General features: G+C 43.0%; 1 protein-coding gene across 1 annotated transcript in view; it reads right to left on the bottom strand.

The window, feature by feature from the left end:
- The window catches only part of HS3ST4 (heparan sulfate-glucosamine 3-sulfotransferase 4), a 412,511-nt gene that overhangs the window by 385,584 nt on the left and 1,541 nt on the right, over positions 1-25,386 (bottom strand). The window contains exon 2 of the mRNA XM_012808839.1: positions 25,037-25,381. Within this exon, the coding sequence (XP_012664293.1) occupies positions 25,037-25,381 (345 nt within the window). The remainder of the gene's footprint in view (positions 1-25,036; positions 25,382-25,386) is intronic.

Here is a 25,386-nt window from a genome sequence, read left to right as displayed (position 1 = left end):
TCCTTCCTTCCTTCTTGGCGCGTTGTAAGGATATGATTCGTGAACGGCAGCCACCATCGAGAGATCATGCTGCCAGTCACGGTCCAAAACCCAACAAGTGACAACAGCAGTAAGGAAGGATGTAAACAGCCGGAGTCCTTCATAAATTGGCAAACTGCTAAACCTATGCCAGCACCACCTAGCCGGATTTCTTCCTAAGTGAAGTCTGAGTATGCTAACTCATTGTTCTTTAAGTTTCCTCTTGCTTACAGCCAGAAGTATCCAGAGTGACATATTCTGCATTTATTAGCCTAAATTGTAATTGTCATCTGTGCACCTGTCTTCTAATCTGGAGTGAGTTTCACAAAGATAAAAGGGCTCTGGTGTTTACCACCCCCTAGCATCTTAGCACAGCACATGGCGAAAAATTGGCTGCCTTACGTATTTGTTTAAAGAGTGACTCATTTTCGTCACTTCTCCTCCTCAAGTTCCAGAGAACTAAAACTAAATGCTGACCCATGTCTAGCTTCTGGAACCTTTACAGATATCTTTAATGTGAGACCTGGCATCTCCCAGCTCCCAGAATGCTAAGACACATCTTAAAAAGTCAACTCGTTCTCAAGCTACATCTAAATCTAATGGACATTTTGCAGGCTTCAGTGTAGAAAAATCTTTCAGTGACATTCAACGTGGTTGATCACTCTTTTTTAAAATGCTCAGTTCCCCAAAACTGCATATTTTGTCTTATTTTCCTCCTACACCTTTGTTTCCTTTACGAGCTCATCTTTGTGTATTCTTTACTCAACTTCCAAGCCTAATCCTAAATTCTCTGTTCTTACCATGGTCTACTTGCACCCTATGCAAAATTATGGACCACGGCTTAAATTATTGTCATTATGCCAATAATTACTAAATTCTGATCCCCATCCCCTCCTCTGAGCTCAGATACATACCTCCCATTACCTAGTTCATGTCTATACACAGATGTCTCAACATTCTCAGAGCTGAATTCATTATTTCACCTGACTAATCAGAGCCCAGATAAAGGTAGCAGAAAGCTACCTCACACGGGCTTAAGACATAAAAGGAAATGTGTTGGCTCTAGTAACTAGAAAGATTTTGAACAGAGCTGATTTAGGGCATGCCTAGATTCTAAGATTTAAATAACAAAAAAAAAAAAGTCTGTCTCTCTCTCTCTCCATCTCTCATCTCCAAATTATCCCTACCTAATTATTTTCTCTGCCAATGCAAACTGCCTTTCTCCACAGGCAGAGGACATGACCAGAACCAGAACTTCATCACCATTTAATCCTCCCTGTTCCGGGACTCCCAAGGTAAGTCCCCTTTGCCTTCACCTGTGACCTTAGAAATCCATGAAAAGGAGTCTTATTGTGCAAGGCTGCATCTGTAATTCAACACCTGCAGCCACCATGTTGCAGGCACAGTATGAAACAACCATGTCAGCAGGGCTTTTGGGAGGGAAATCTCAAAAACCACGATTGTATTAACAGTTCTTAAGCAAAGTGGGCAGAGGTGTGCTGGATAGGTAACCTCACCAAATGTGCTCTGCCTCCCCAAGCCTGGTCCACTGACTGTGGTCAGACTTGGTGAATAAAGTCATCATTTTCCCATCTGGTTACACAAGCCAGAAAGCCAGGAGTTCCCGCTGACTTTCCTCTTTCTCAGCCCCCATATCCTTTCAGTGTTATAACCTGAATATCATTCAAAGTCATTCACTTCCTTCCATCTTCACTGCCATCTCGTTACTCTACGCCATCGGAAACCTTTGCCTAGACTAGCCTAAGAACCTCTCATACGTACTTATCTTGTCCCTCTGATCCACTCCTACATAGCAACCAGCATTCAAAGTATGCACCTGACCATGCTATACCTTTATTAAACCATTAAATATCCCTCCATTGCTCCCAGGACAAAGCCCTAATCTTTAACGTGGTCTACAGGTCCCTGTGCGACTCTCCTCTCCAGCTCCAGGCGATCAGGCCTGTCTCTCTCTCACTGAGCTCTGGCACTCTGCACCTTTAGTTCTTCCAATGCACCATATACCTTCCCACGGTGAGGCTCTTGCACATGCTATTCCCTCTCTGGGCTACTACACACACACACACACACATTCATACACAGATAAATATACATTACACATGCACATACACATGCCTTCACCTCCCTCTCATCCTTCAGATCTCATCTCAACACAGCTATTCGGGGAAATTCCCCCCAGACCCTCCTGTAGGTTAGAGCTCTCACTACATAAGCTCACACCACACTTTGTTATGATCTTTTACAGTGGTAGCTATCTCTCCTTCAAAGCAGTCATTATGTTCCTAATTTTAACTTTATTCACTTTGAGTAATTGTATCTTTCTTCCCTTCTGAAGGCAAACATCACAAAGGCAAGAATCCACTACTTTTGTTAACCTCTGTCTCTCCAGCACTAAGCACAGTGCCTGATACACTGGGAATTAGTCAGTACTGGTTAAGAAAAAAATAGTCAAATAATTTCTGGACAGTAGGGCAGCTCCTGTGTCTCAGTGAGTAGGGTGCCAGCCCCATATACCAAGGGTGACAGGTTCAAACTTTGCCCTGGCCAAACTTTAAAAAAAATAGCCAGGTGTTTTGGTGGGCACCTGTAGGCCCAGCTACTCGAGAGAGTGAGGCAAGAGAATCTCCTAAGCCCAAAAGCCGGAGGTTGCTGTGAGCTGTGACACCAAGGCACACTACTGAAGGTGACAAAGTGAAACTCTGTCTCTTAAAAAAAAAAAATGAAAGTATAGAGAGTAATATGTATAAGATTCCAAAGTGACATAGATAAAATCTAAGGTCAGTTAAGATACCCCTTCTTTAATGACCTTGGACAAGTCATTTATAATTCTTTTCAGTTTCAATTTCTTCATCTGTAAAGCATGGATAACAACAAAGGTTCTTATGAGAGTTTCATAAGCTGATCTGCCTGAAGCACTCAGCACAATGCCCCAACGGTAGAAGCCAAATGTATCCAAGTACGTTTGGCCAAGACCAACTGAAAACTCAAAGCAATATGGCTTCAGCAGTACAAAAATGTATTTATTCCTGCCTTAGCCAAAGGGGAAATCTTGCTGCCTCATCATTATCAAGATATTATGGATTTCTTCTACATGGCATCTAATGATTGTTCAAGTTCCAACTATCAGGTTCCCATTTTTACCACTAGCAAAAGGAAATGATTCCTCCTCAGGGTATTCCCAGAAACTGTACATGGCATCCTCTCTCAGATCCCACTGCTCCAAGGTTCACTTCATTCCCCACATCAGACAGAAGGGCGACTGGAAAACGTAGTCCTTAGCCTATCACCATGTACCCAACAAAAATAGAGGGACAAATAGCCTCTAGCACAGCAAGAGAGTGAAAGGAAAATCCTCCCATGAAAATTGGGCACTTTAAGTCAAGGAGTATCTCCATAAAAGATTATTTGGACAGATGAGATTGCAGAATCAGCGGCCACAGCAATTCATCGTGTCTCGGTAACTGACACGTGAACATATTCGTTGAATGTTAAAGAAAACCCCCGCTACTGAGGCACCAAGTGTGAACCTTCTCAATCCATGGGTCCAGGCTTCCCAGGGAAGTTGTTCAGCTCTCATCTCACTCCAGTTTCCCCTGACCCCGTCCCTCCTCACAGCGGGAGGGAAACCTTCAGAGGGTCTTGCCGCTGTCACTCACATATGCCTGCCTTCCAATTTGCTCTCTGAATATATTCAACACGCTGACAGATGCCAAGCCGGACTTCTCGGGGAGCCCCAGGGCAGTCTTCTGCCTACAGAACTCCCCTATAGGGCAGGTCATGGACAGGAGGATTCAGCTTTCTTGTACCTGACACACTGGGGGCTTCTGCATCTGTCACTAACTGCCACCTTAGAAATCTAATCTTGCTTCAGAGCTAAAGCCAGCCTGTCACTCTGCTTAAATTCACCTGGGAAAAGTGGGGGAAAAAAGGAATCTTTGGCCTTACGGAGAATTCTCCAGTCTTATAGAAAAATGATTCTCTGGCAGTTCAAAGAGAAAAAGGAAGTATTTACTTTATTTTCTCTTTCATGCAGAAGAGAATGAAGCATTGGGTATTATTTTGATAACAGAAACTAAATTCTGAATAAGAGCATCTAAGAGCAATAACCACAGTCAAACCACACATTTTGTTTCATCTCGCGGTAATTGTACACGGAATCATCATCCTTATTATTAAAAGCTTTTATCCAGGGCCACTGGGCGCCTGAGGCAAAGAGGGGCTGTGTTTTACTAAATCTATATCATTACTTGGGGAATACATGGAGGTCTCTCCCAAGAACCTGAGATGAGATTGCCTTCTGACAACTTATCAAAGTGAATAAAAAAAATTAATGGGCATACTCCTTCCATTTTCTGTATAGATATGTGCCTTCCAGAACCCAGGGACACCCTCTGCAGCTTTGTTTGGAAAAGCAAAGGATGCAGACGGCAGAGATGTCCATCAAGATGGTGGTTAAGTAAAGCGTGACACATTCCCACGGGGGACTATAATGAAGATGGTACCAAGTAATGAGCCAGACTTCTGAGCATTGTCGTGGGAAAGTACTCACGATCTCACCACCAGAAAACAAAGCACATGAAACAAGTAAACAGATAAAGCAAACAACAAAAGTGAAGCAAAGGAGGGGACAGAACACACGGAGGCTCTGAAGGCTACATACACCCCAGCTCTGTGACTACGGAGAGTATTCATCATCTGAGAACCAGAATTTCCTCATCTGAAAAATGGGGTCATGACGTGACCATCTCCTCGTGTCCTGGAAGAATTAACACAGCAACTCGTCCAGTGGATGGTGAGTTGGCACGGGGTAAGTGGTAACTCCTGGTGTCAGCGGTGGTGTTCACGATCCATAACTTCTCCTCGGTGTCATTATGCTTTATCAATGACCACATCTTAATCTATCACATTAATCATGTGAAGAGAAGGAAGAAAACCCAGCAGGCTGTAAGCAATGGCTCCCCTCTGGGGAATGAAGTGGGGAGTATAGGAAGGAAGACAGAAGCTGTGGAGAGATGTATTTTCGTTTATTGGTCAGTTGTCTTTCTTTAACAATGAGCTCACATTGCTTTCACCACAAAGGTGTTTTTGTGTTTTTTCTTCAATATTGGCCTCTTGTAATTAATAACTAAATTTTCATTGCACCTCTTCATGTATTAGCGCAGAGACACACAAGATTCCCAGAAGGAGATTCTAAGCCTCCGGACTGGAAACAGTAACGTTGTGGGCTTTTTTAATTGTCCTTGCTTACTTTTTATTTTTATTTCTTTGTTGTTGCTTGTTATTGTTGAGACACAGTCCCCACCCTATGCCCTGAGCAGAGTGCAATGGCGTCATAGCTCACTGCAACCTCAGACTCAGGCTGTGGGCAGCCTGCTGCCTCAGCCTCTGGAAGCTGCTGGAATTACAATGCTCACCCCGGCACCTAGTTGCATTTTTCTTTTTTTTTTTTTAGGAGTTGGAGTCTCACTCAGGCAAGTCTCGAACTCCTAAGCTAAAGCAATTCTGCCTCCTCAGCCTCCCACAGTGCTGAGATTACAGGCGTGAGCCACTGAGCCCGGAGTAACATTTGACTTAAGAATGCTTATACATATGGGCTGGGAGTGAGGATATACCTGAATCCTAGCAGCTTAGGAGGAATCGACACAACAGGGGTGGCCCATCCATCTAAGCAGCACACAGGGGAAATCATATTTGGACCCTCAGACTCACATTTGCAGCTATATGCTCCAGTTTGCTCACAGGGCTTTGGGTCTTTGTTATGGACTCAGATGTGCCCTCCTCTTCCCCTAAATCCATTCATATTCCAAAGTCCTAACCCCAGTATCCCAGAATGAAGCAGTATTTGGAGTCTTCAAAGAGGTAATTAAGTTAAAATGAGGTCTGGAAAATGGGCCCTGATCCAATGTGACTGGTGTCCTCACAAGAGAAGGAGATTGGAGGCTGTGGGTGGCGGCTCACATCTGAGATCCCAGCACTCTGGGAGGCCGAAGCAGGGCGGGAGGGGGCTGCCTGAGCTCACAAGTTTGAGACCAGCCTGAGCCAAAGCAAGACTCCAATCTCTAAAAATAGCCAGGCATTGTGGACAAGCGGCTATAGTCCCAGCTACTCAGGAGGCTGAGGCAAAAGAACCACTTGAGCCCAAGAGTTTGAGGCTGCTGTGAGGTGTGACACTCTACAAAGGGCGACAAAGTGAGACTGTCTCAAAAGAAAAAAAAGAGAGAGAGAGAAAGAGAGAGAAGGGGATTAGGACACACACAGCACAGATAGACAGCCGGCTGAGGACACAGAAGAGAATGGGTAGCCATCTGCAAGCCTCCCAGAGATGCCTCAGAAGACACCCATCCTGCTGACACCTGGATCATGGACTTCTAGCCTCTGGAATTGTGAGAAAATACAATTCTGTTGTTTAAACTGCCCAGTCTGTGGTACTTTCTGGTACTGCAGCTGAAGCAAACAAAAACACTCTGTTGGAGGTTCTTTTCTCAGACGAAAGAATTTTACTTTTTCTATGTATAAATCCTTCAGTCTTTCCCTGTGTAGTTTTTTTTTTTTAATCTTGCTTTAAAAAGATTTTGCCATCCCAAGAGTACTAAGATGTATCCATGTTAGTTTCTAATACTTCTAATACACGTGCTGTTATAATTCCTGTTGTTGATGATCTTGTATTGTGGCACTTCTTTTGTTTCAGTCTTTCCCTGCGATTTATTTCTGTAATTTATGTGTGATCAGGCTCTAAACTGGGGAGGTTTTTTTCCTCCCAAAAGGGCAGTCTATTGTCTATGTTATTTTGTCCCCAGCTTTATGAAAAGATGATTGACAAATATCTCTTATCATTTTTATAATCACAAAAACATTAAAAGATTATGTTACAGGGCGGTGCCTGTTGCTAAAGGAGTAGGGCGCCAGCCCCATATGCTGAAGGTGGTAGGTTCAAACCCAACCCCAGCCAAAACGGCAAAAAAAAAAAAAAAAAGATTATGTTACAGAAATATATTTGCGACATGGGAAGATGTTCACAATATACTTTTATAGGTGGAAAGAAAAAACTATCAAAAAATATGTTTGTTTGTTTGTTTGTTTTTAGATAGGGTCTTACTATGTCGCCCTCAGAAGAGTGCGGTGGTATCACACCTCACAGCAACCTCAAACTTTTGGGCTTAAGTGATTCTCTTGCCTCAGCTTCTCAAATAGCTGGGACTCCCAAATACCAGGCACCCGCCACAAACCTGGCTATTTTTTTTTGTTGCAATTGTCACTGTTGTTTAGCAGGCCTCAGCTGGATTTGACCCGCCAGCCCCAGTATATGTGGCCAGTGCCCTAACCACTGAGCTATGGGCACTAAGCCACATTTTTAAAATAAACAACATATATACTACATAAGTATTAAAAATTTAAAGACGATACATACTAAGTCATTAGTAATAATTATCTTCAGGTGATAGAATTTTGTTACGCTTTCAGTATTTTCTAACTGTCTTCGCTGAATGTGGACGATTTAAATAATATAATTTGAGTAAACTTCTGTATCCCAGGTGCTCTGCTGAGTGCCAGGCAGTCAGGTGGCATGGGACATGACTTCTATAGAGGTCCAGCGTAGGACAATGGGACTCAGCCCAACCTGCTTTAGGATCAAGGTGACCTTGAGCAAGTTATTTAACTCTTTCTGCTTTAGTTTCCTCCCGTGTAAAACAGGGATAGTATTGGTCTCCCTCTTCTGGGGGCATTCTGAAGGCTGCTATTTGAGAAGATAATGCATTAAAGTTCTCGGTGAGTAGAACAAGGACCCAATCAACAACACTTCCTTGTAAGTGCAAAGAAGGAGACAGTCCCGGGAATACTAACAGGTAGACGCAGAAATGGGGCATAATCTGTGCATTGCCCATAGGCGCATTGCCGGTGTAGCTAAGTGAGGCCAGAAATGAAGTCAGACATTCCGCAACAGGCCTCAGAAGCTCCTCTTCTCCATCCTGGTACCCTGGCCTTTACAAAGCGTGGGCAGCATTCACGTCACAGAGCTGCACCCACAAGGGAGTAACACAGTGTTACTAAAATTCATGCTGAAGCATTATTCCTGAAAACACTTCTCCAAAGGCAGCTGTCAACCTCCGGTGGATTAAAAAAAAAAAAATTCTTCACCATGGAATAAGAATGTGGGCATGATGTCACTACATTACTAAGCAAAAGACTGGATGTCTCTGCCACCAGCCCGTCCCTGCAGAGCTACCACCCAACCAAGGCAGCGGGGTCGGAAGCCTTCCTAAGCACGGTGGTGACAGAAGGGTTGTTTTCCCCCCTTCACACTGCCTTGAAATAGCCTAGGCTACAGGGATCTTGTTCCTCCCTTTCCTTTTAAAGAATATACACCCCGGGGCAATTCTTCTACTTAGCTACCCCATGTTGGGAAGGGGCAGCTGAGTCACAGGGTCTCTGAAACTGTCAGTTCACAGCAAGACTCAGAAAATCAATACCTCTCTGAACTCACCTGAAATGCTGAGATCTTTAAACCAAGCTACCATAGGGGGACATTCCCAACCATCTTTCACAACGTCAGAAGATGTGGATTTACCTCCCAGCAGCCTGGAAATGCAGCAACAGGAGCTATTCTTGGAGAGGCAGACGGGTTGAATTCAGCTGAGAACGAGGTTTCCAGAGAAATCACAGGTATGAGAGACTTTGGGTGACAGGCCTCCTTTCAGGTAGCAATTCTGGATGGTGGCACGTTCTTGGCGTCTTCTCTCTCAGAGAAGCAACACAGCCTGGTGGCTAAAGTAACGCACCCTGAGCACCTGTGTTAGAATCCGGTTTCCATCACTAACGACCTGCGGATCTCTGAGTACCATTCTCTGTCTCCGTGCCTCAGTTTTCACATGAAGTACAGCACCCTAACTCAACAGGGGGTGCTGTGAGGATTAAGCAAGACCAAAAAAAGCCTGAACACGGGTTTTCTTTTAATCACATAAGCACTCAGTGGAAGTCAGCTATTAAGAACGTATAATATGCAAAATCACAATCACTAGAAAGTAGAAATCACCACAGCCAATGTACTGTATAATCTACTTATTTAAAAACCTGGCCTTTTCAAAAGAAACCTTCAGAATCTTAAAATAAGTGACATGAAATCAGGAAGAGAAATCTCTTTCTGAAAAGAAGCTCTCCTACGAGGGGCCTAATGGTGAGGGGACGACCAGTAAGAAGGATTTTATTACTATTCCCAGTTCTACCAAGTTGGGACAGGGTGGGGGAAGGCAGAAGAATGAAGAAGCCAGACCCTCGCCCCACAGCCAGGGCAGAGGAAAGGTCCCCATGTAAAAAAGACAGCAGTCATGTAGGAGGGGTGAAATAGAAGCCTTTAGAGCAGTGGTTCTCAACCTGTGAGTCACAACCTGTACTCTACTAAAGGGCTACAGCATTAGGAAGGTTGAGAACCACTGCTTTAGAGCCTTCAAGAAGTTCATGGGCAACATAGGAAATTGGTCTGAACCTAATGAACGGGCCCCGGGTTTAACAGGTTCAAGGGTCACAAGCTCCCCAAGGAATCTCAGCTGAAGAATCTTCACGAAAATCCTTCAGGATATAATTACACACTAGCTGAGGAAGAAAATATCAGCTCTTGCTAATGAGAATCCCCCAAACGAGGAAGGGGTGCATGTGTGTGCGTGCGTGTGTGTGTGTGTGTGTGTGTGTGTGTGAAGTCAAGACACTACATTTGACAAAGGAATTTTTTTGCCAAAAACTGAGGATTCATTTTCACAAAATCATAAAAAATGAAATCGTAGTTAATTTTACATCGTGGGCCTCACCTTAAGTGAAAATAAAATGGCAAAGAATCAAAGATTTTCTAGAAATTCTGGGTTTTCTAGTGGTTATATTAAGACTGATCAAATGCCAAATCATTTCTCCCTCTCTAGTTGAAGTGAATCTGGGCAGGAAGACTTAATGTGATGAAACGATTTCACTTACTATTTGAAGAATTCTCTTGTAAGATATAAAATCCCTTTACATTTTCCTAGGCAGCTGCTAGGGGTTGCTAAGGAAGTGATAGAAATAGAAAATATTCTACATAAATAATTAGTGATTTTTGAGGGGCAGATTCTGTAGATTTTTAAAGGATTTAACACAGCTCAGGTACAGGGACCGGATAAGTCTTTTCTAACTTACCCTCCCCCACTCTTTTCTCTTCTTCCCTTCTTTCATTTCTTCCCTTTTGGGTTAAAGAAAAGATGCAGAATCTTCAAGCAGAAAGGGGAAGATTTCCAGCAGCTCTAGTTGGTGCCCACCTTGGACAAAGGACACAACAAAACCCAGCCCTTCTATCTCCAAGCAAACCATAGGAACACTCAGAGTATCTATTTTATTTGGTTGTACTTTGGGGAAAGATTGAGTTTGAACAGAGGAGCCTCAAAATAGACATCTGTTGTTTTGGCATTAGCATCCATTTCCTTTCTTTGATTACCAGATCCTTCCTCTGCTCCAGAGGGAAGTGCCTCCTCCCTCTGCTCCAGAGGCAGTGCCTCAAGCTTCCCAGCCCCTGGCAACAGGGACAGGTTGATGGACCCGTGCAGGACCCCTAAGAACCCTTAAGCTACAATGAGGCTTCTGCAAAGACTTCTGGGACAAAGATCACCGGTGTGCTTCTCCAACGGCACTTGGAGAGAGAGAATTGGACCAGCAGCCACTTTACAGCCATAAGGAAAGAAGTTTTGGGAATGCAGCCAAACACCTCAGTCACAGAATACAGAAGTAGCGATCTGGTGACATTGTTTAAGCTCTCATTAAGCCACATCCAATTTAAAAAGATGTCTCCAACCCCCACCCAGGACTTCTCAGATACATGAGCCATTATGTTCCTGTCTAGTTCACTCTTGGTTCAGGTTTCATGCGAGATTTCCACATGTTACAGCCAGAAGAAAGCTAACCAACAGAGTTCTCCACCTGAAATGGAGTTAGGAACCACTGGAAGTGATTTTCTTTAAAAGTGTTCTAATATAATGTGATTTGGGGCAATGTCTTCTTCCTGGTAGGTGAGACACCAGAAAAGGGACACAATTCCAAGAAGATCTAGGAGTTCCAAGGCTAAGAGTAGAAGGGAAACTTAAGAAAGGACTTTCAACACAGAAGAACAAGCAAATACAGAACAATCTCAATGTTTTGTTTTAAATAAGGAGGTCAGTAGTTTTGAGTAAGGAGATGGGGTTTGTTGGTTAAAACCATAATTTCCCAACCTTAAACAAAAAAAAACAAGATGGAGACTTTACCTCTTTCATGTTTACATAGATGGAGCTGGAACATATTCTTCTTAGCAAAGTATCTCAAGAATGGAAGAAAAAGGATCCAATGTACTCAGCCCTGCTATGAAAATAATGTATAAACACCCACACTTCTATATGAAGGCTATAACCCAACTATACCCCAAGATGAAGGGGAAAGAGGAGAGGGAGGGAAGGGGAGAGGATAGGTGGAGGGAGGGTAATTAGTGGTACCACACCATTTTACAATGGTACATGTTAAATCTACTAAGGGTAGAATATAAATATCTTAACACAATAACTAAGAAAATGTGGTGAAGGCTATGTTAACCAGTTTGATGAAAGTATTTCAAATTATATATAACACCAGCACATTGTACCCCATAATTGCATTAATGTACACAGCTATGATTTAATAAAAATCATAATTTCTGATAAGTGGCTTGTGCACCCATTTAATTTCTGTCCTATGTGTTATACTATTTTTAATATTAAATGCCTCAACATATATTTTTATGGCAACACGGGATGCCCATTGTCCATGTTCAGACAGTCTTAGGACTGCTAAGAAGTGAAGAAAACTTCCACCTGCCAATATTCTTTCTGTATCTCAAGACAGATGAAGAGAACTTTGGCTCAAAAGGGAGTAAAAGGAGGGAAAAAATAATCAACTGCATTTGAGTCTGTTTTAAACATGGCCCTAAACAACTCTTTTGATATTATCATTTACTGAAAGTGAAATATTTATAAAGACTCTTCTTTTATGATAAAGGGACAAAACATACAGGATTTATACAAGTTGGAAGGAGCAAGGAGCCACCCACATCTTGTATCTCAAGAAATGCTTTCGACTCAACCTATGTCACCTAACCACCACCTGGTGGCAGTGTACTTAAATAACAGCAACAGCTCAGAGAGTTACAGAAACATCCCCTCAATTTTGAGCCCAGCAACATTAAGGTCATTTTGTGGTACCAGGTCGATACTAGATCTTCTCTCCAGAATAAAGGAGATTTAAGAACCAGAACATTAAGACACCAGAAACCTGGGTGGTGGGGAAGTAACCGTGGAATGTAAGCAGGTTATCAATGGCAACACTGTATTTACCAGCATTTTCCGATAGGCGGAGCTCTGGCCACTAGCAGATGAATCCAGATGATACAAGAAAAGGTCACACTGAGGATAAAATGGTTGAGCAGAGACGGGAATGAAGGGAAGACGCCAGACAGGGAATTATTTAATGAAAAGAAACATTACAGGTGGAGAAAGCAAAAGGTACAAATGCCCCAAGGCAGGGCTTTCATTTGTCTTTTCAAAAGGCTGGCATAGCCTAACCAGAGAAGCAGAGAGGGCAAATGAGTATAGTCAGAGAGGGTGGGTAGGAGCCTGATCCTTGGATTTCTCTAGTGACTAGACGCTGCCTGCATTCCTTAGTTCATGGCCTCCTCCTTTGTCAACAGAAGCCAGGAACCAAAAGCCACATGTTACACTAGAAGAATCCCTGGGTACCATCCTCCTGTCTCTCTGCCTCCCCTTCCACTGACAGTAGTTCCCCCCTTAACTGTGGAAGATATACTTACTTCAAGACCTCTCATGGATGCCTGAAACCACAGGTAGTACCATAGCAGACCATATATTTCATGATTATTCTGATATATTCGTACTTAGGATAAAATTCAATTTATAAACTAGGCACAATAAGAGATTAGCAACAGTAACTACTAATAATATGGGACAATTATAACAACATACTCTAATAAAAGTTATCTGAATATTCTCTTTCTCCCTCCCTCTCCCTCTCTCGGAATATTTTATTATACCATCTCACCCTTATTAAGTCAAGAATTTTTACCTTTTCACTTAAAGGAAGCAATTGATGGCTTCTCTTTGGCATATCCAAATTGTCAACATCACTACTCTTGCACTTTGGGGCCATTACTAAGTGAAATAAGGGTGACTTGAATACACACACTAGGATACTGCAAAAGGTGACCTTATAACCAAGTTATACTTTATAACCAAGAAGGCTACTCAGTGACCAGCGGGCAGGTAGTATCTACAGTGTGGATATGTAGCACACAGGAAGGAACCTTGTCCAGGCAGGACAGAGCAGGATGGTGAGAGATTTCATCACGCTACTCAGAAAGGCATGCAATTTAAGATGTATGAATTATTTATTTCTAAAATTTTCCATTTAATATTTTCGGACTACTATCAACCATGGGTTAACTAAAATCAAGAAAAGCAAAACCGCAGATATGAGGGGCCTGCTCTATAAGATTCCTTGCAATTACACTGGGTCCATTCAAATAATCCAGGACAATCTCCCATTTTAAAGTCAGCTGTTTAGCAATCTGGATCCATTTGCAACCTAATGCCCATTCCCCTTTGCCACATAAACATATTCATGGGTTTCAGGAATTAGGACATAGGTGTTTCAGGGAGGCCATTATCGGCCCACTAACAAGGGTTAGGAGGCAGCTTAGGCAACTAGAAGATGGGGTACTACGAATACTCCAACCTGGAAAACACAGCCAGGGTGTACAGGAACAAAAGAAGACAGGTCAGCTGAGAGCAAAAGGAGAGAATCTTCTGGTCACTTCCAAAGCTCACCAAAGGCAGAGCCGTCCTGAGAAGCAAGTTTGCCCCTTTAGCTTTTTCTATTGTATCAGCATAAAAGAGTGATGCGTCAAAAGCCGCAAGTCAGGGGAAAGAGTTATGCAGACTGAGATTCTCCAGAATGCTCCAGATCTTTATGCAGTCGGCCCTAAGAACGTTTGATATCCATGCTATGAGTATAATAATAGTTGCTATAAATTAAACCTCTTAATCTAACTTTATGATAAGAGTGCTTCTCCTGTATTTCAGGTACTCCCTGGAGTGCAACATTCCAGAAAACCAATTACCTAGGGGAATTCGTGAAAACGTGCATGGATTAATAACAGCTAACATACGTAGACAAAGCAGTTTCCAGCACATAATCATTATTCTACCCTTACAAAATCATGGTGGAGATAGGAGAGGCTGTTATTCCCATTTTAGAGATGAACAAACAAAGGTTCAAAGGCAAAATGCTTATTTATGCACAGAAAGCAGGGTAGGGGCTGAATTCAGACCCCAATTCTTAGCTTTGGATTTTAGACTCAGCTTCTTTTTCAAAATACCACATAACTCCAAACAATCACACCGCCCTCGGATAGAGAAGCCCAAATAGCTTGTCTCAAGTATTCCTTACAATCCGGGGGCTCCTAAATCTAACCCTCTGCAGAAGCTTTAATCTAGAGGCATAGAGAAAGGTATCTACATAGGTCGCACAAATCAAACACAGGGCTTCTGTATAACGGTTTGCTTATTAAAAGATAATTACGTAATTTTGATAATGCATTTACAGAATCATCTAAACTGCATATGTACCATAATAGTCTATCAGGAATAATCCATGCCCTTCTACAACTTTGACTCTCCAACAACAGAAGCCAAGAACCAAAGCCATGTGTCACACTGGAAAGACCACTGACTCCTAAGGGTCTGCTGTGTGACACTGGAAATGCCGCTTGCCCTTGCAAAGTCTCAATCTCTTCATCTGTAAAACTTGGATGAGAAAATATCTACTTCATGAGGCCACCGTAAGGAATAAATGAGATTATGTTGGGTGCTGTGGAAACCTTTTGGGGAGATTGTCTAGCCCACACAACTTGTTTGAGTGGGTTTCTCTTTCTTGCACCCAAAATAGTCTCACAAAAATAGGATGTGAGAGAGCTCAGAACAATTCTCAGCCACCATTCCCAAGAAATGTGAGTGTGCGTGCTTTCCAGAAGCCCGGGGTATTGCACACAGAAGGTCTTCCCTTTGTTCATTAATCCATTGAGACATAATTGGTAACTAGTGGACCAGGCCCGGTCCTGAGTACCAGCAAGAAACAATATGGACAAGATCTCTGCTCCCAGGAGAGAGAGAGAAAAATAACTGGGATGACTTTGAAGAGTAAAATATGTACCAAAGAAAGTAAAACAGCATAACAAGCTCAGAGGTGGAAGGAGGTCTTTAAATTAGATAGGTGGAAATGACCTTTTGAGTGGTGGAATCCGAGCCAGCTCCTGGAGGAGCGATAACAAGACCCCAAACATAGTAGAAGGCTTTGGAGACAGAGTCTTCCAGGAGGAGGGAATAGAAAATAAAAAGGCCTCAAAATGGGAATGATCTTGGTTTGGTCCCCAAACTGAAAAGAAGCTACTTCCACTGTTTATTGTTAGAGGAAGACCCCTGAAATAACCTGTCCTACAGACAGGCCGTCCTCTCATCAGGGAAATCAAAGACCATGATACTAGGAGATGACACTTCCAGTGGAAAAGAGCTTTGAGAAAAATAAAGGGAAAAGCTGTGTGTTTGAGGGCTCATGACTGGGTCTGAATCTTCATTCCACATTCGAACAAGTGACTTCGACTCTCTGTACCTCACTTCCCTCACGAGTACGGCATGGGTGATCACAGGACCCACCTCATGAGGTTCTCACAGAACCTGAATGAACTCAGCAAGGGGGGCAGAGCCGGCACACGTGAGTACAGTGTGTCTGCCACTGCTGCCACCACCGTCACAGCTACTGTTACGCTTTCACATCCAAGTCTTCCTCTCCCTGTCCCATCCTAAAATAAGCATCTCTTGCCCCTGATTTGTTTTTTTGCTTCATCACGAGCGCATCTACGTTGAAAAATGTCCACCTATTCAACCTTGATTAGGATCCCACTTCCCTGAATTTGGAGTCTAAGGCAGTCAGGCCCCCTGCCAGGAATGATAACACGATGAATCTGAATAGTAGCAGTTGTCTTACCATCCTTTCCTCTGTCCAATAAAACGTGGAAAGTAAAGAAATCCTATCTAAGAAGTACGACACACTCCAGGACACTGAGGCAGGTGGATTGCCTGAGCTCGGGAGCTCCAAGACCAGCCTAAGCAAACGTGACACCCCTGTCTCTAAAAATAGACCAGTGTTGTGGCGGGTGCCTGTAGTCTAAACTACTCAGCAGGCTGAGGCAAGAGGATCGCTCAAGCCCATGACACCACAGCACTCTACCAAGGGCAAGTAAAACTCTGTCTCAAAAAATAATATTTACAACATTTTGGTCATGTTATAAAAACAGTATTTTCTGATCACTCTCAAACACACCTGATTCTCAATTTAGGCAGCAAAGCATTAAACGAACATGAAGAAGGGGAAGGAGGAGGGGCAGAGGGAGGGAAGGAAAGAAATGCCGCCCTAGAGAAGGGGTCTCTTTCCATCTACTCCTGGCCCCTTCGTTGTCTTTCAGAATAGTATTAATATTTAGTTCTTACAGGTGCCATGCACTTTTGGCTAAATCTATGGCCTAGTTACTTTATCTCATTTGTTGGTTTTCCCATTACATTTTCAAAATGGTTGGCATAGGCATAGGGGAAAACTATAAGTTTTGTATAATCATTTCCTGACCAGCTGCCTTAATGGATTCTATTATTATACAGTAATATTTCTAATAGATTCATGGGAGGATTGGTTATATGAGTTTTTTCCCTTAAAAAGGTAGAAATTAATTACAAAATAATGATAATTCTACTCCCTTTCTTTCTTATTTTTCTCACTCACTTGCATTATCTCATAATTCCTGAAGAATGGTAAATACTGGTAATGAGAATGGATGTTCCAGTCTTGTTTGGGATTGAACAGGAACACTTCTAGTGTTACATAACTAAAGATGAGGGTGGCTTTCGGTTTTGATCCTACTTTCATCATAGCTTGTTCTAAAAACCCGAAATAGATATTTTTATCAGACATCTTTTGATCATCCCTAGAACAAGTCATAGGATTCTTCTTCTTTGTCAATACTAACAGTGAATCACATTGTTAAATTTCCCAAGATTGAACTATCCTTCCATTCTTGAAATAAATCCCATTTTGTCAAGACTTAAATTGCCTCGCGGTGTAATCATTCACAGGTCCCTTGCTCCCCTCTACAAGCTCGTTCAGCCCACTGGCCAAGGCTGATTCATGTTTGCATTTGGTGTATAACCCGTGGCTGACAGTACTTGGGTAAATGAATGAATACATAAACAACAAGTGCCCTGGACCTCCCTGGGCTAATCCTCTCTCCTGTTAATACCACATCAGAGAGTTCATATATATGCCTATCCCAGAAAGAATCCATATCTGTTTAATGGACATATGACTTAACTGACCCCCACTTTTCTAGCACTGGAAACCTTGAGCTCCTGTTCCTCTGTGGGAAAATCATTCCATGTGGTTACATGGGGCTGGCCCTGCTGCTTTACTTCCAAGGCAAAGGGGTAGCTGATCTTCCAGGCCTGATTAGAGGACCACACCATTACAACCTTGGGCATGGGCATTTGACCCAACCAGAGCAAAATGCATCTCCAGGAATTTCCTACAGAACCTCTTAAGAAAAATGATCTCCAAAAGGATCAATGAGCATAAAATATGTTTGTCTAGGATTGTGTCTCACCATCTGGCCTAAGATGTGGCGAGACAGCCTATCTGAAAATAAAGCAAGGCAAAGACAATGATGACAAAGCATAGAAAGGCAGATAGGCCTGGGATATTGGTTGAGTCCTGGATCCAGCTTTGCCTGAAGTCAACTACCCTCAGACTTCCTGATCACCTAAGTCAATAAATTATCTTTTTTTAAAATAATAGTTTGAGTTTAATTTCCATCATCTGTGACCCAAAAGATATATATGTGGCTTTGTTTCCCTATGACATCCTTTGTATATTCTTAAAGAAAAAATACATGAAGAAAGGCAATCCTAACTAGTAAGCGTAAAAGAAAAAAAGCACCAACTCTCTGCTTTTAATTAATAGCAAGATGGGCTGAAAAGCACCCCTAGTGAATTATAATTTCAGAATGCAATTCCCAAGACAATTATAGAGGAGCTTGTTAAACCGCAGAAACCAGCGGAATCAAGAGATCACTTTAACAGGGCGGTGGTTTAATCAGTTCCAGGGATATCATCCATTATGCAAAACCAAAACCTTTAAAACTTTCTAATGTACAACTCTAGCAATGTTTCCTTCATCCTAAGTCTGGAGGCCTCTCTCCTGACTTGATTTAAAAGTAAAAATGCCTGCTATGATTTACAAAAATAAAAAATAAAGTAAATCACGTTAGGATGGCTGGAGAACACCAGTGCAATCAGCCAAATCTCCTGATAGAGAGCTTCACAGGGTCTTCGTGAACAATCCCGCATTCCCAAATGTGTTCAGTTCTGCAGAAGCACTGAAGACAGAGCACGCTCCTGGCATCTGAAAGCCTCTGGCCCTACGTGGAGCAAGTGGCATCAGTTCCCACTGGAGGCTCAAGAGAATGTCAGCCTGTAAACCCAGAAAGCCCATCCACCTCAGCACCCTCATTCCCTTTGTGGCAAATTCTGGCTGCAGTTACCACCTGAAATCAGTATCTTCTTGTGCTCAAGTTACAATAGGGCCAAATTCTAGAATCCGGTGGTTCTGATTATTCTCCAGAGAGCTACTTAAGAGCTGCTTCAGGGTTGAACATCCCTCATTCAGACATAATCTTGAAATAAAAGACTATATTCAAATGAAAATGCATTCCCATTTTCTCTCCAGGGCCTTCAGTACTGATGGCCGGGATAAAAGGAAGGCACTGAAGGAAAATGTAGGAGAAAAGCAAGAGAGAAAAGAAAGAATGGGAGAGAAAGAGAGCAAAGAAGAGAGAGAAATTTGCTGTTGCGCGCTCTCTGAAATGCCTTTTCATTCTATATTCATGTAATCCTTTGGTAGCAGGTAAGATTAGGCCCATTTAGCAGATGGAGAAACTGAGGCTTAGTGATATGAGCTAATTTCAATATGTGATAGATTCTGGCTCAGAGATAATAAAACATGCTCCAAACCATGTTGCTTCTATTGTACCAGCTTCCTCTCTCTAAAGGGTCTAATATAGGGAATTGTTCTAGAACTAAATTATTGTAGTGGGTGACTGGACCCTATAGAGATAATACAGCCTCATCACCTTAGAAACAAAGATTAATATAAGTAATTTGACATCCAATAAAACTAGGAGGTGGCAAAGCCAAGCCTGGAATCCAATTTTTTTAACGCTAAGATCATAAGCCGCCTGACCAGAATCTATTTTATAAGTGCGAGTTATCTATGTAGATCAAATACAGTCACTCCTGATTAATGAGTGAAAAATTCAGAATTTTCCCAGCTTCAAGAGAGTGTTAACTGAGAACAAAAGGGAAATTTATCTGTGATTTTTCTGCCTCAATGTTCTTATTTATATCAAGCTCTTTTTTGTTATTGTTGCAATATATCTAAGGAGGTATTTCCCCCAAGCTGTTACAAAATCCGTAAAGGGAAAAAAAATTCTAAACTAAAATAGCACATGTAGGCCACAATTCTGGCCACAGCAAAGGTTATGGGCATGCCAGTTGCTTTTTGAAATGAGTTTAAACCAGAGGTCACAAAGCGGTAGCCAGCTGGCCGTGTCCAGCCCACAGATGTATTCTGTTTGTCCCACAGTGTTGGCCCACAAGGGGCTTTTAAGAAATGTAAATCTGTTGCCAACATTAAAAATCAAAAAATTTCACACAAAAATCTGGATTACCATTTTCTCAAAGTGGAAGATCTCAGTAACCCAATGTCACATTTACACAGAGAAAATAAAAAAGTGAGAGGCAGGAGCTATCCTTTCAGCCAGAGCATGGATGCCTCGGTTTCTCCCCACCTAATCTATCTCACTCATTTATAAGACCCACATGAGTCCTGAAGGTATCTGAGTTTGTGACCTTTGGTTTAAAAGGTTAATCACATGTAGACTGCAAGCCAATCATTATTGGGCTTTTCTCAAACCATCCCAAATAAGGAACTCTTCAGTCAATATTATAATAGCTACGATAGAAAGGGAAGCATATGAGACCAAAAGGATTTGGAAAATGGAAAACCCAGCATACAGGTCCATTTGGATTTCTGCTTGTGGATATTTATCCCATTTAGACAAAAAATACATTCATTATTATTTCACTTATTCCTCCCAACAATCCTACGGAGAAAGAATTACCCTCTGATAAACTACTGAAGCTAGGTAAAGTAAAATACATTATCCAACCAAGACCATCCAACTTGTAAGTGTCCAAGTCAGGCTTTGAATCCAGCTTTGCCTAGTGACGCAGTAATTTTAAGAGAATGAAAGAACACTTTGTAAACCCAGGAGGCTTGTTTGCACCCCAGGACCTTTGCACATGCTATTCTGGCTACTTAAAAATTTCACCTAGATCTTCACATGAGAGGAGCTCATTCTTTTACCTCATTTACATCACCCCCATGGAGAGGTGTCTCCTAATCATCCTATTTAAAATAACACACATATGTGCACATGCACATGTGTACACACACACACACACACACCCCAATTAGACTCCTTACTCCACAAAGTAAGGTCCAGGATCAGAAGCAACAGTACATGGGGGCTTGGTAAGAATTTGAAATTTCGAGCTTCTTCTCAGACTAGCTGAATCAGAGTCTGCTTATTAATAAGACTTCCATGTGATCTTTGCACGCTTGACGTTTAAAAAGCATTACCCGTACACAAATGCTGTCCAACAGAAATGTGAGTCACAATTTTAAATTTTCTAGTGGTCACATTTAAAAGGTAGAAAAAGGTAAAATTTTAATAATACATTTTATTTGACTTATGAATGTTATAATTTCAACATGCAGTCAATATACAAATCATGAATGAGAGCTTTAGCAATCTGTGTGTTTGACTCTTCTAGCACATGCAATTTGAAAGCTCCGCATGTCCGATAGCCACATTTAGATAGTATTCCCCATACTAGACAAAGGAGATCTGGACCACTGATTATTTTTCTATGCAGGCTTTATTCCCACCAGAATTTTTACTACGTATGTTTTGGCTGGTTTGTTTGCTATCTCCTCTACCCTCCTAGTAAAATATCCATTCCAGGAGAACAAGTGCTTCACCTGTCTTAGTCACCACTTAATCCCCAAAACCTACAATGAGCACATGGCAAACATACGTATTTATTAAATATTTGTTGGATGAATGAATGACTGAACAAAAGATAAGACCTTTCCAATCCTCTGTGAATGTCACTGTGGTATAGAGAAGCAGCCAGCACTTTGAAACTGAACAGCTGTGGCACTCACCAGCCAAGTGACCGTGAGCCAGTCATTTCCCCTCTGGGAGCTGCAGTTTAGCTCACAGCATCATCACGACACTCAAATCAGATAAGGACATCCTTAAAGCGCCAATCACCCCAAAGCTGGTATTCCATAAATACCAGCACCATTCAGTCCCCTCCAATCTCTCTCCAAGATACCCTGTGCAGACAAGGCTGCTGCCCATTTTCCTCTGGGCAGCATGAGCAAGACTTTGGGAGCAATTTCCGGAGTTCCTTTCCCCTACCCGATGGGAAGCTGGTATTAACTGTTGACAGTGAAGCTAACTTACAACCATGGAGAATCACTTTCCACCACCCTGGAGGTGAGCGGTTTCCAATGCAAAGTAGTCACGGTTACTGTACAGCCTGTAAAGCCACCAGGGAGCAAACAGCTCAAGTCATCTCTGTCACTTTGATGAGTTCTGCAGTGGCAGCCAGCTGACCTGGCCCGAGGTCCTCTCCCTTAGAAGAGTTTAAGGGCTCTGCTTAGACAGCTTGTACCGCCTCATACGGAAAGGTGCATTGTGGCTTTGCCCCTTTTCAGAGAGGGAGAGGGAGGAAGAAGTGGAGGGTTTAATCTCACTGATTTATTAATCACTGGCTTGTGTCAATCCACCACTTCCCCACAGCTTTCACACAGATATCTAATCCATTAGTCTATCTTGCCCAGAAAATCTGGCAATGTTCTAATCTCAAATGTGTTTTTACATCACATTAGATCAACAACATAGGAGCAAAGCAAAACCCAGATTTAGAGATAAGCGGAGTGACACGGAGGAAAAAGACGGCAGGGGCTGCTTAGTTGAATCTGACTAAACCCCAAACCCGCTCACTATGCAGAGAGACCAGCCCCAATTTCTTCTCAGCTCTCCCTCTTAACTGAAAACACAAAACCCAGGAACACTTGCAAAATTAGTAGGCTATGGAAGCGCACTTAAAAAATAATAATAATTAAATAGTAGAAAAAATCAAAACGTTTAATTAATGTGTGGCTCTCTAATAAGGTAAATAGATCCCAGACAGCATGCCCGGTATGGGAAGAAATTATACCATTTGAGCACAAATGCCACCATTTAAAAGATTCGGATTTGGAGAAGGAAACCAAGAGGAAAGGTTTCTGTACCAGTTGTAATCAATGCCACTCTTTCCTTTCCTACAGTATAGTGAGGATGTCATCCCCTCTTCCTACCTGGGAGTGGTGGGGAAAAGAGGAGTCAGAAGAGAGAGGACTAATGAAATGACTAAACTAGTGTCTCAAGGCACTGCTGACCATGAAAAAAATAGAGCTCTGTCCAAGACAGTCCTAGCACGCTCAGCACCTGTGGGTCCAAGGGTCAAGTTTGGGTGCCTAATGACTCTATGTTAGATAGACATGTATTGGTAGGAAGCTTGTTCTTAAGAGTTTCTTGTCCAGCACTTCGAATCAGCACCATTGGGCAAGGTGGCAGGGTAGGAGATCAGGACACAGATATCGCATGGTCCTCTTAAGTGAGGATCAAGGGAATCTCATTCTAGCCACATCTTGTCAGCCTAACAGTTCTGCGAGTAGCTACCAAATATTGACCCTGAGCCACAAGTGTTGGTTGGGAGCAGAAGGCTGGCACTACCACAGCACTGGAATATATCTTAGTAGTCGTGTCATGACAGCAAGGTGGTTTATATACTTTTCCAGCATTAGTATAACAGAACCCAGGAAAATCCAGCATCTTCTATTTTTTTCTTTCATTCAGAAAATTCCCCAGACCCTATGACGGGACATCCCGGTACACATTCCACCACATACCCCTCATTAACTTTACACCATCCAAATAAACTTCCTTTTCTGTATTTCGAACTATTTCAAAGCAACCCAAACACCTGGTGGAAAGACTGCATCTTTTTGCCTCACTGAAAGGCCCTTGACACTTCTCATAAGATAACATGACATTAAAATTAGAACAGAAAAGAGAAAAAAGAAACAAACCACAGCTACCTTCATAGGGCCAAATTTACTCCACAGAAAAGACCAGAACATCCCTCCAACCGACAATTTAAAAAACTGAAACTTTCCCAGACATCATGCCCCCTCTTTATTTTGCTGTTGTTGCATTAATCATCCTAACACCTTTTTAATTATAATCACAAACTGGAAGTCGTGGCTTGTGATGTTATAAATACTGATTTTCCAGTTAAATTCGGCATTTGCTGCTTTATGTTTTGATTGGAAGGGGCTGTTTGAAGCCTCCTAAAATACTGCAATTAGTTCTCTCTGTTGAAACAGACAAGACATTAACAGACACATTTGCTGTTTCAGTGTAATGTACTGCAATGTTTATGCCTAAGTGTACTTCTCTCAAGCTTTTAGAGCATAAGACATATTTTTTTAAGTGGAAGAAATCAATCACAACACACACATTTATTATATATTTCTGAAGTTAAGTTATTTCTAAAACTTTTCCCAGGCTGGAATTCAAACCTCGAAAGCACATCCTTTCAACAGGCAGGCCTGTTAGGAAACAATTCTTGTTTTACCTATTGGCTGTGTTAAGATGATAACATCACTTCAGCTGACAAAGCCTGTGTTTCGGTTTGACAATTGCAATTAATTACTGAAATGCAATTGAGATGGGGCCAGCCATCCAGATCTATTTTCCAGAAAGACAAAAAATGAGAGGAAAGAGGGCAAGAAAAAAAAAAAAGGAGGTTTGCCTTTCGGGCATCTGTACCGGTGTTGTTTTAAATGCTACGGCTGGCGAGAAAGCTGGATCATTAATTTATTTTACCTGCACTTAACTTTCTGGTGCTCTCTTCTCCCTTTCTCTCCCTACCAGCAGACACTGGCAGAGGAGGGAGATGAACATCTTACAAAACATAAGCTCCAATCTGTTGCGAAGGAGGTGCGGATCAGGAAGGGCACTGCCGTGCAAGGCTTGAAAACGCTCAGGGCACCAACTGTCGCGCAGACATCGAGGCTCCGATACAAATGAGCTGGGTGGTTCATTCAGCCCAGGGGGACTGAAAGTTATGGAGGTGGGAATCATCCTGTCTTTACTAGAAAGCCCCAACGCCAGCTTCATCTTTTTAACTGTTCCCTGTTCATTTTGCTCTGACCTGGACATACTTAAAGTTGGATTCCAGCCACGCGAATGCGTTTGAGGGTGATTTTGAGAGATTCCAGGGGATCTCAAAGCCCCTTAGTCAATTTCGCGATCCCGTCTGCTCTGATTCCCAGAGCCCGGGCAGAGCCCAGGTTAGGAAACACCCCGCAGGAACAAGGGCTGGGGATTCCCAGGCTCGGAAGCTGCTTAGATTCCGAAAGCATCTCCCAGGATAAGGACCCTGACGTACCACAGCACAGGGTGACACCTCGTCCCCTCGCCCTGAGATAATGTGATCTGTAGTTAGCAGGAGTCCAGCCCTCTCAGCCGCACCCCCTGAGGAACGCCTCCAGGGTCCGCAGAGCCCACGCAGGGGGCTAAGGGCGCTCAGAATGGTGCCTGGATTTCCAAGGGCGTGGAAAGCTGCAGCTTCCCCGGCGGGCTCCCGCACGCGTCTCCCCCATCCCTCCAAGCCCAAGGTCCTACCTGTACCACTCCAGTCCCTTCTCGTAGTTCCTGTCGAAGAAGTGCGGCTCTACGCCCACAGCCCTCACGTCCGGGTGTACTCTGATTGCCTCCAGGAGAGCGCGGGTCCCTCCTTTCTTGACCCCGATGATCAGCGCCTGTGGCAGCTTCTTCTCCCCATAATCGGGGGTGCTGACGGCGCCGCCCCTTTCGCTGCTCCCGTTGGCCGGTCTCCGGCCTGCGAGCTCCTCGTCGGTAGTGCTGGACTCCTGAGCTTCCCTCTCCAGCAGCGCGCTCTGCGCGGTGATCATCTCGCTGGGGGCCAGCGGGGTCCGGAGCCAGGCGTCCCGGGCGCCTCCGCCGCCGCTCGC

Source organism: Otolemur garnettii, unplaced genomic scaffold (assembly GCF_000181295.1).
Source record: "Otolemur garnettii isolate 467f Iridium unplaced genomic scaffold, OtoGar3 scaffold00096, whole genome shotgun sequence".
In the NCBI taxonomy this organism is placed as follows: Eukaryota; Metazoa; Chordata; class Mammalia; order Primates; family Galagidae; genus Otolemur; species Otolemur garnettii.
This window is presented reverse-complemented; position numbering and strand designations above follow the sequence as displayed.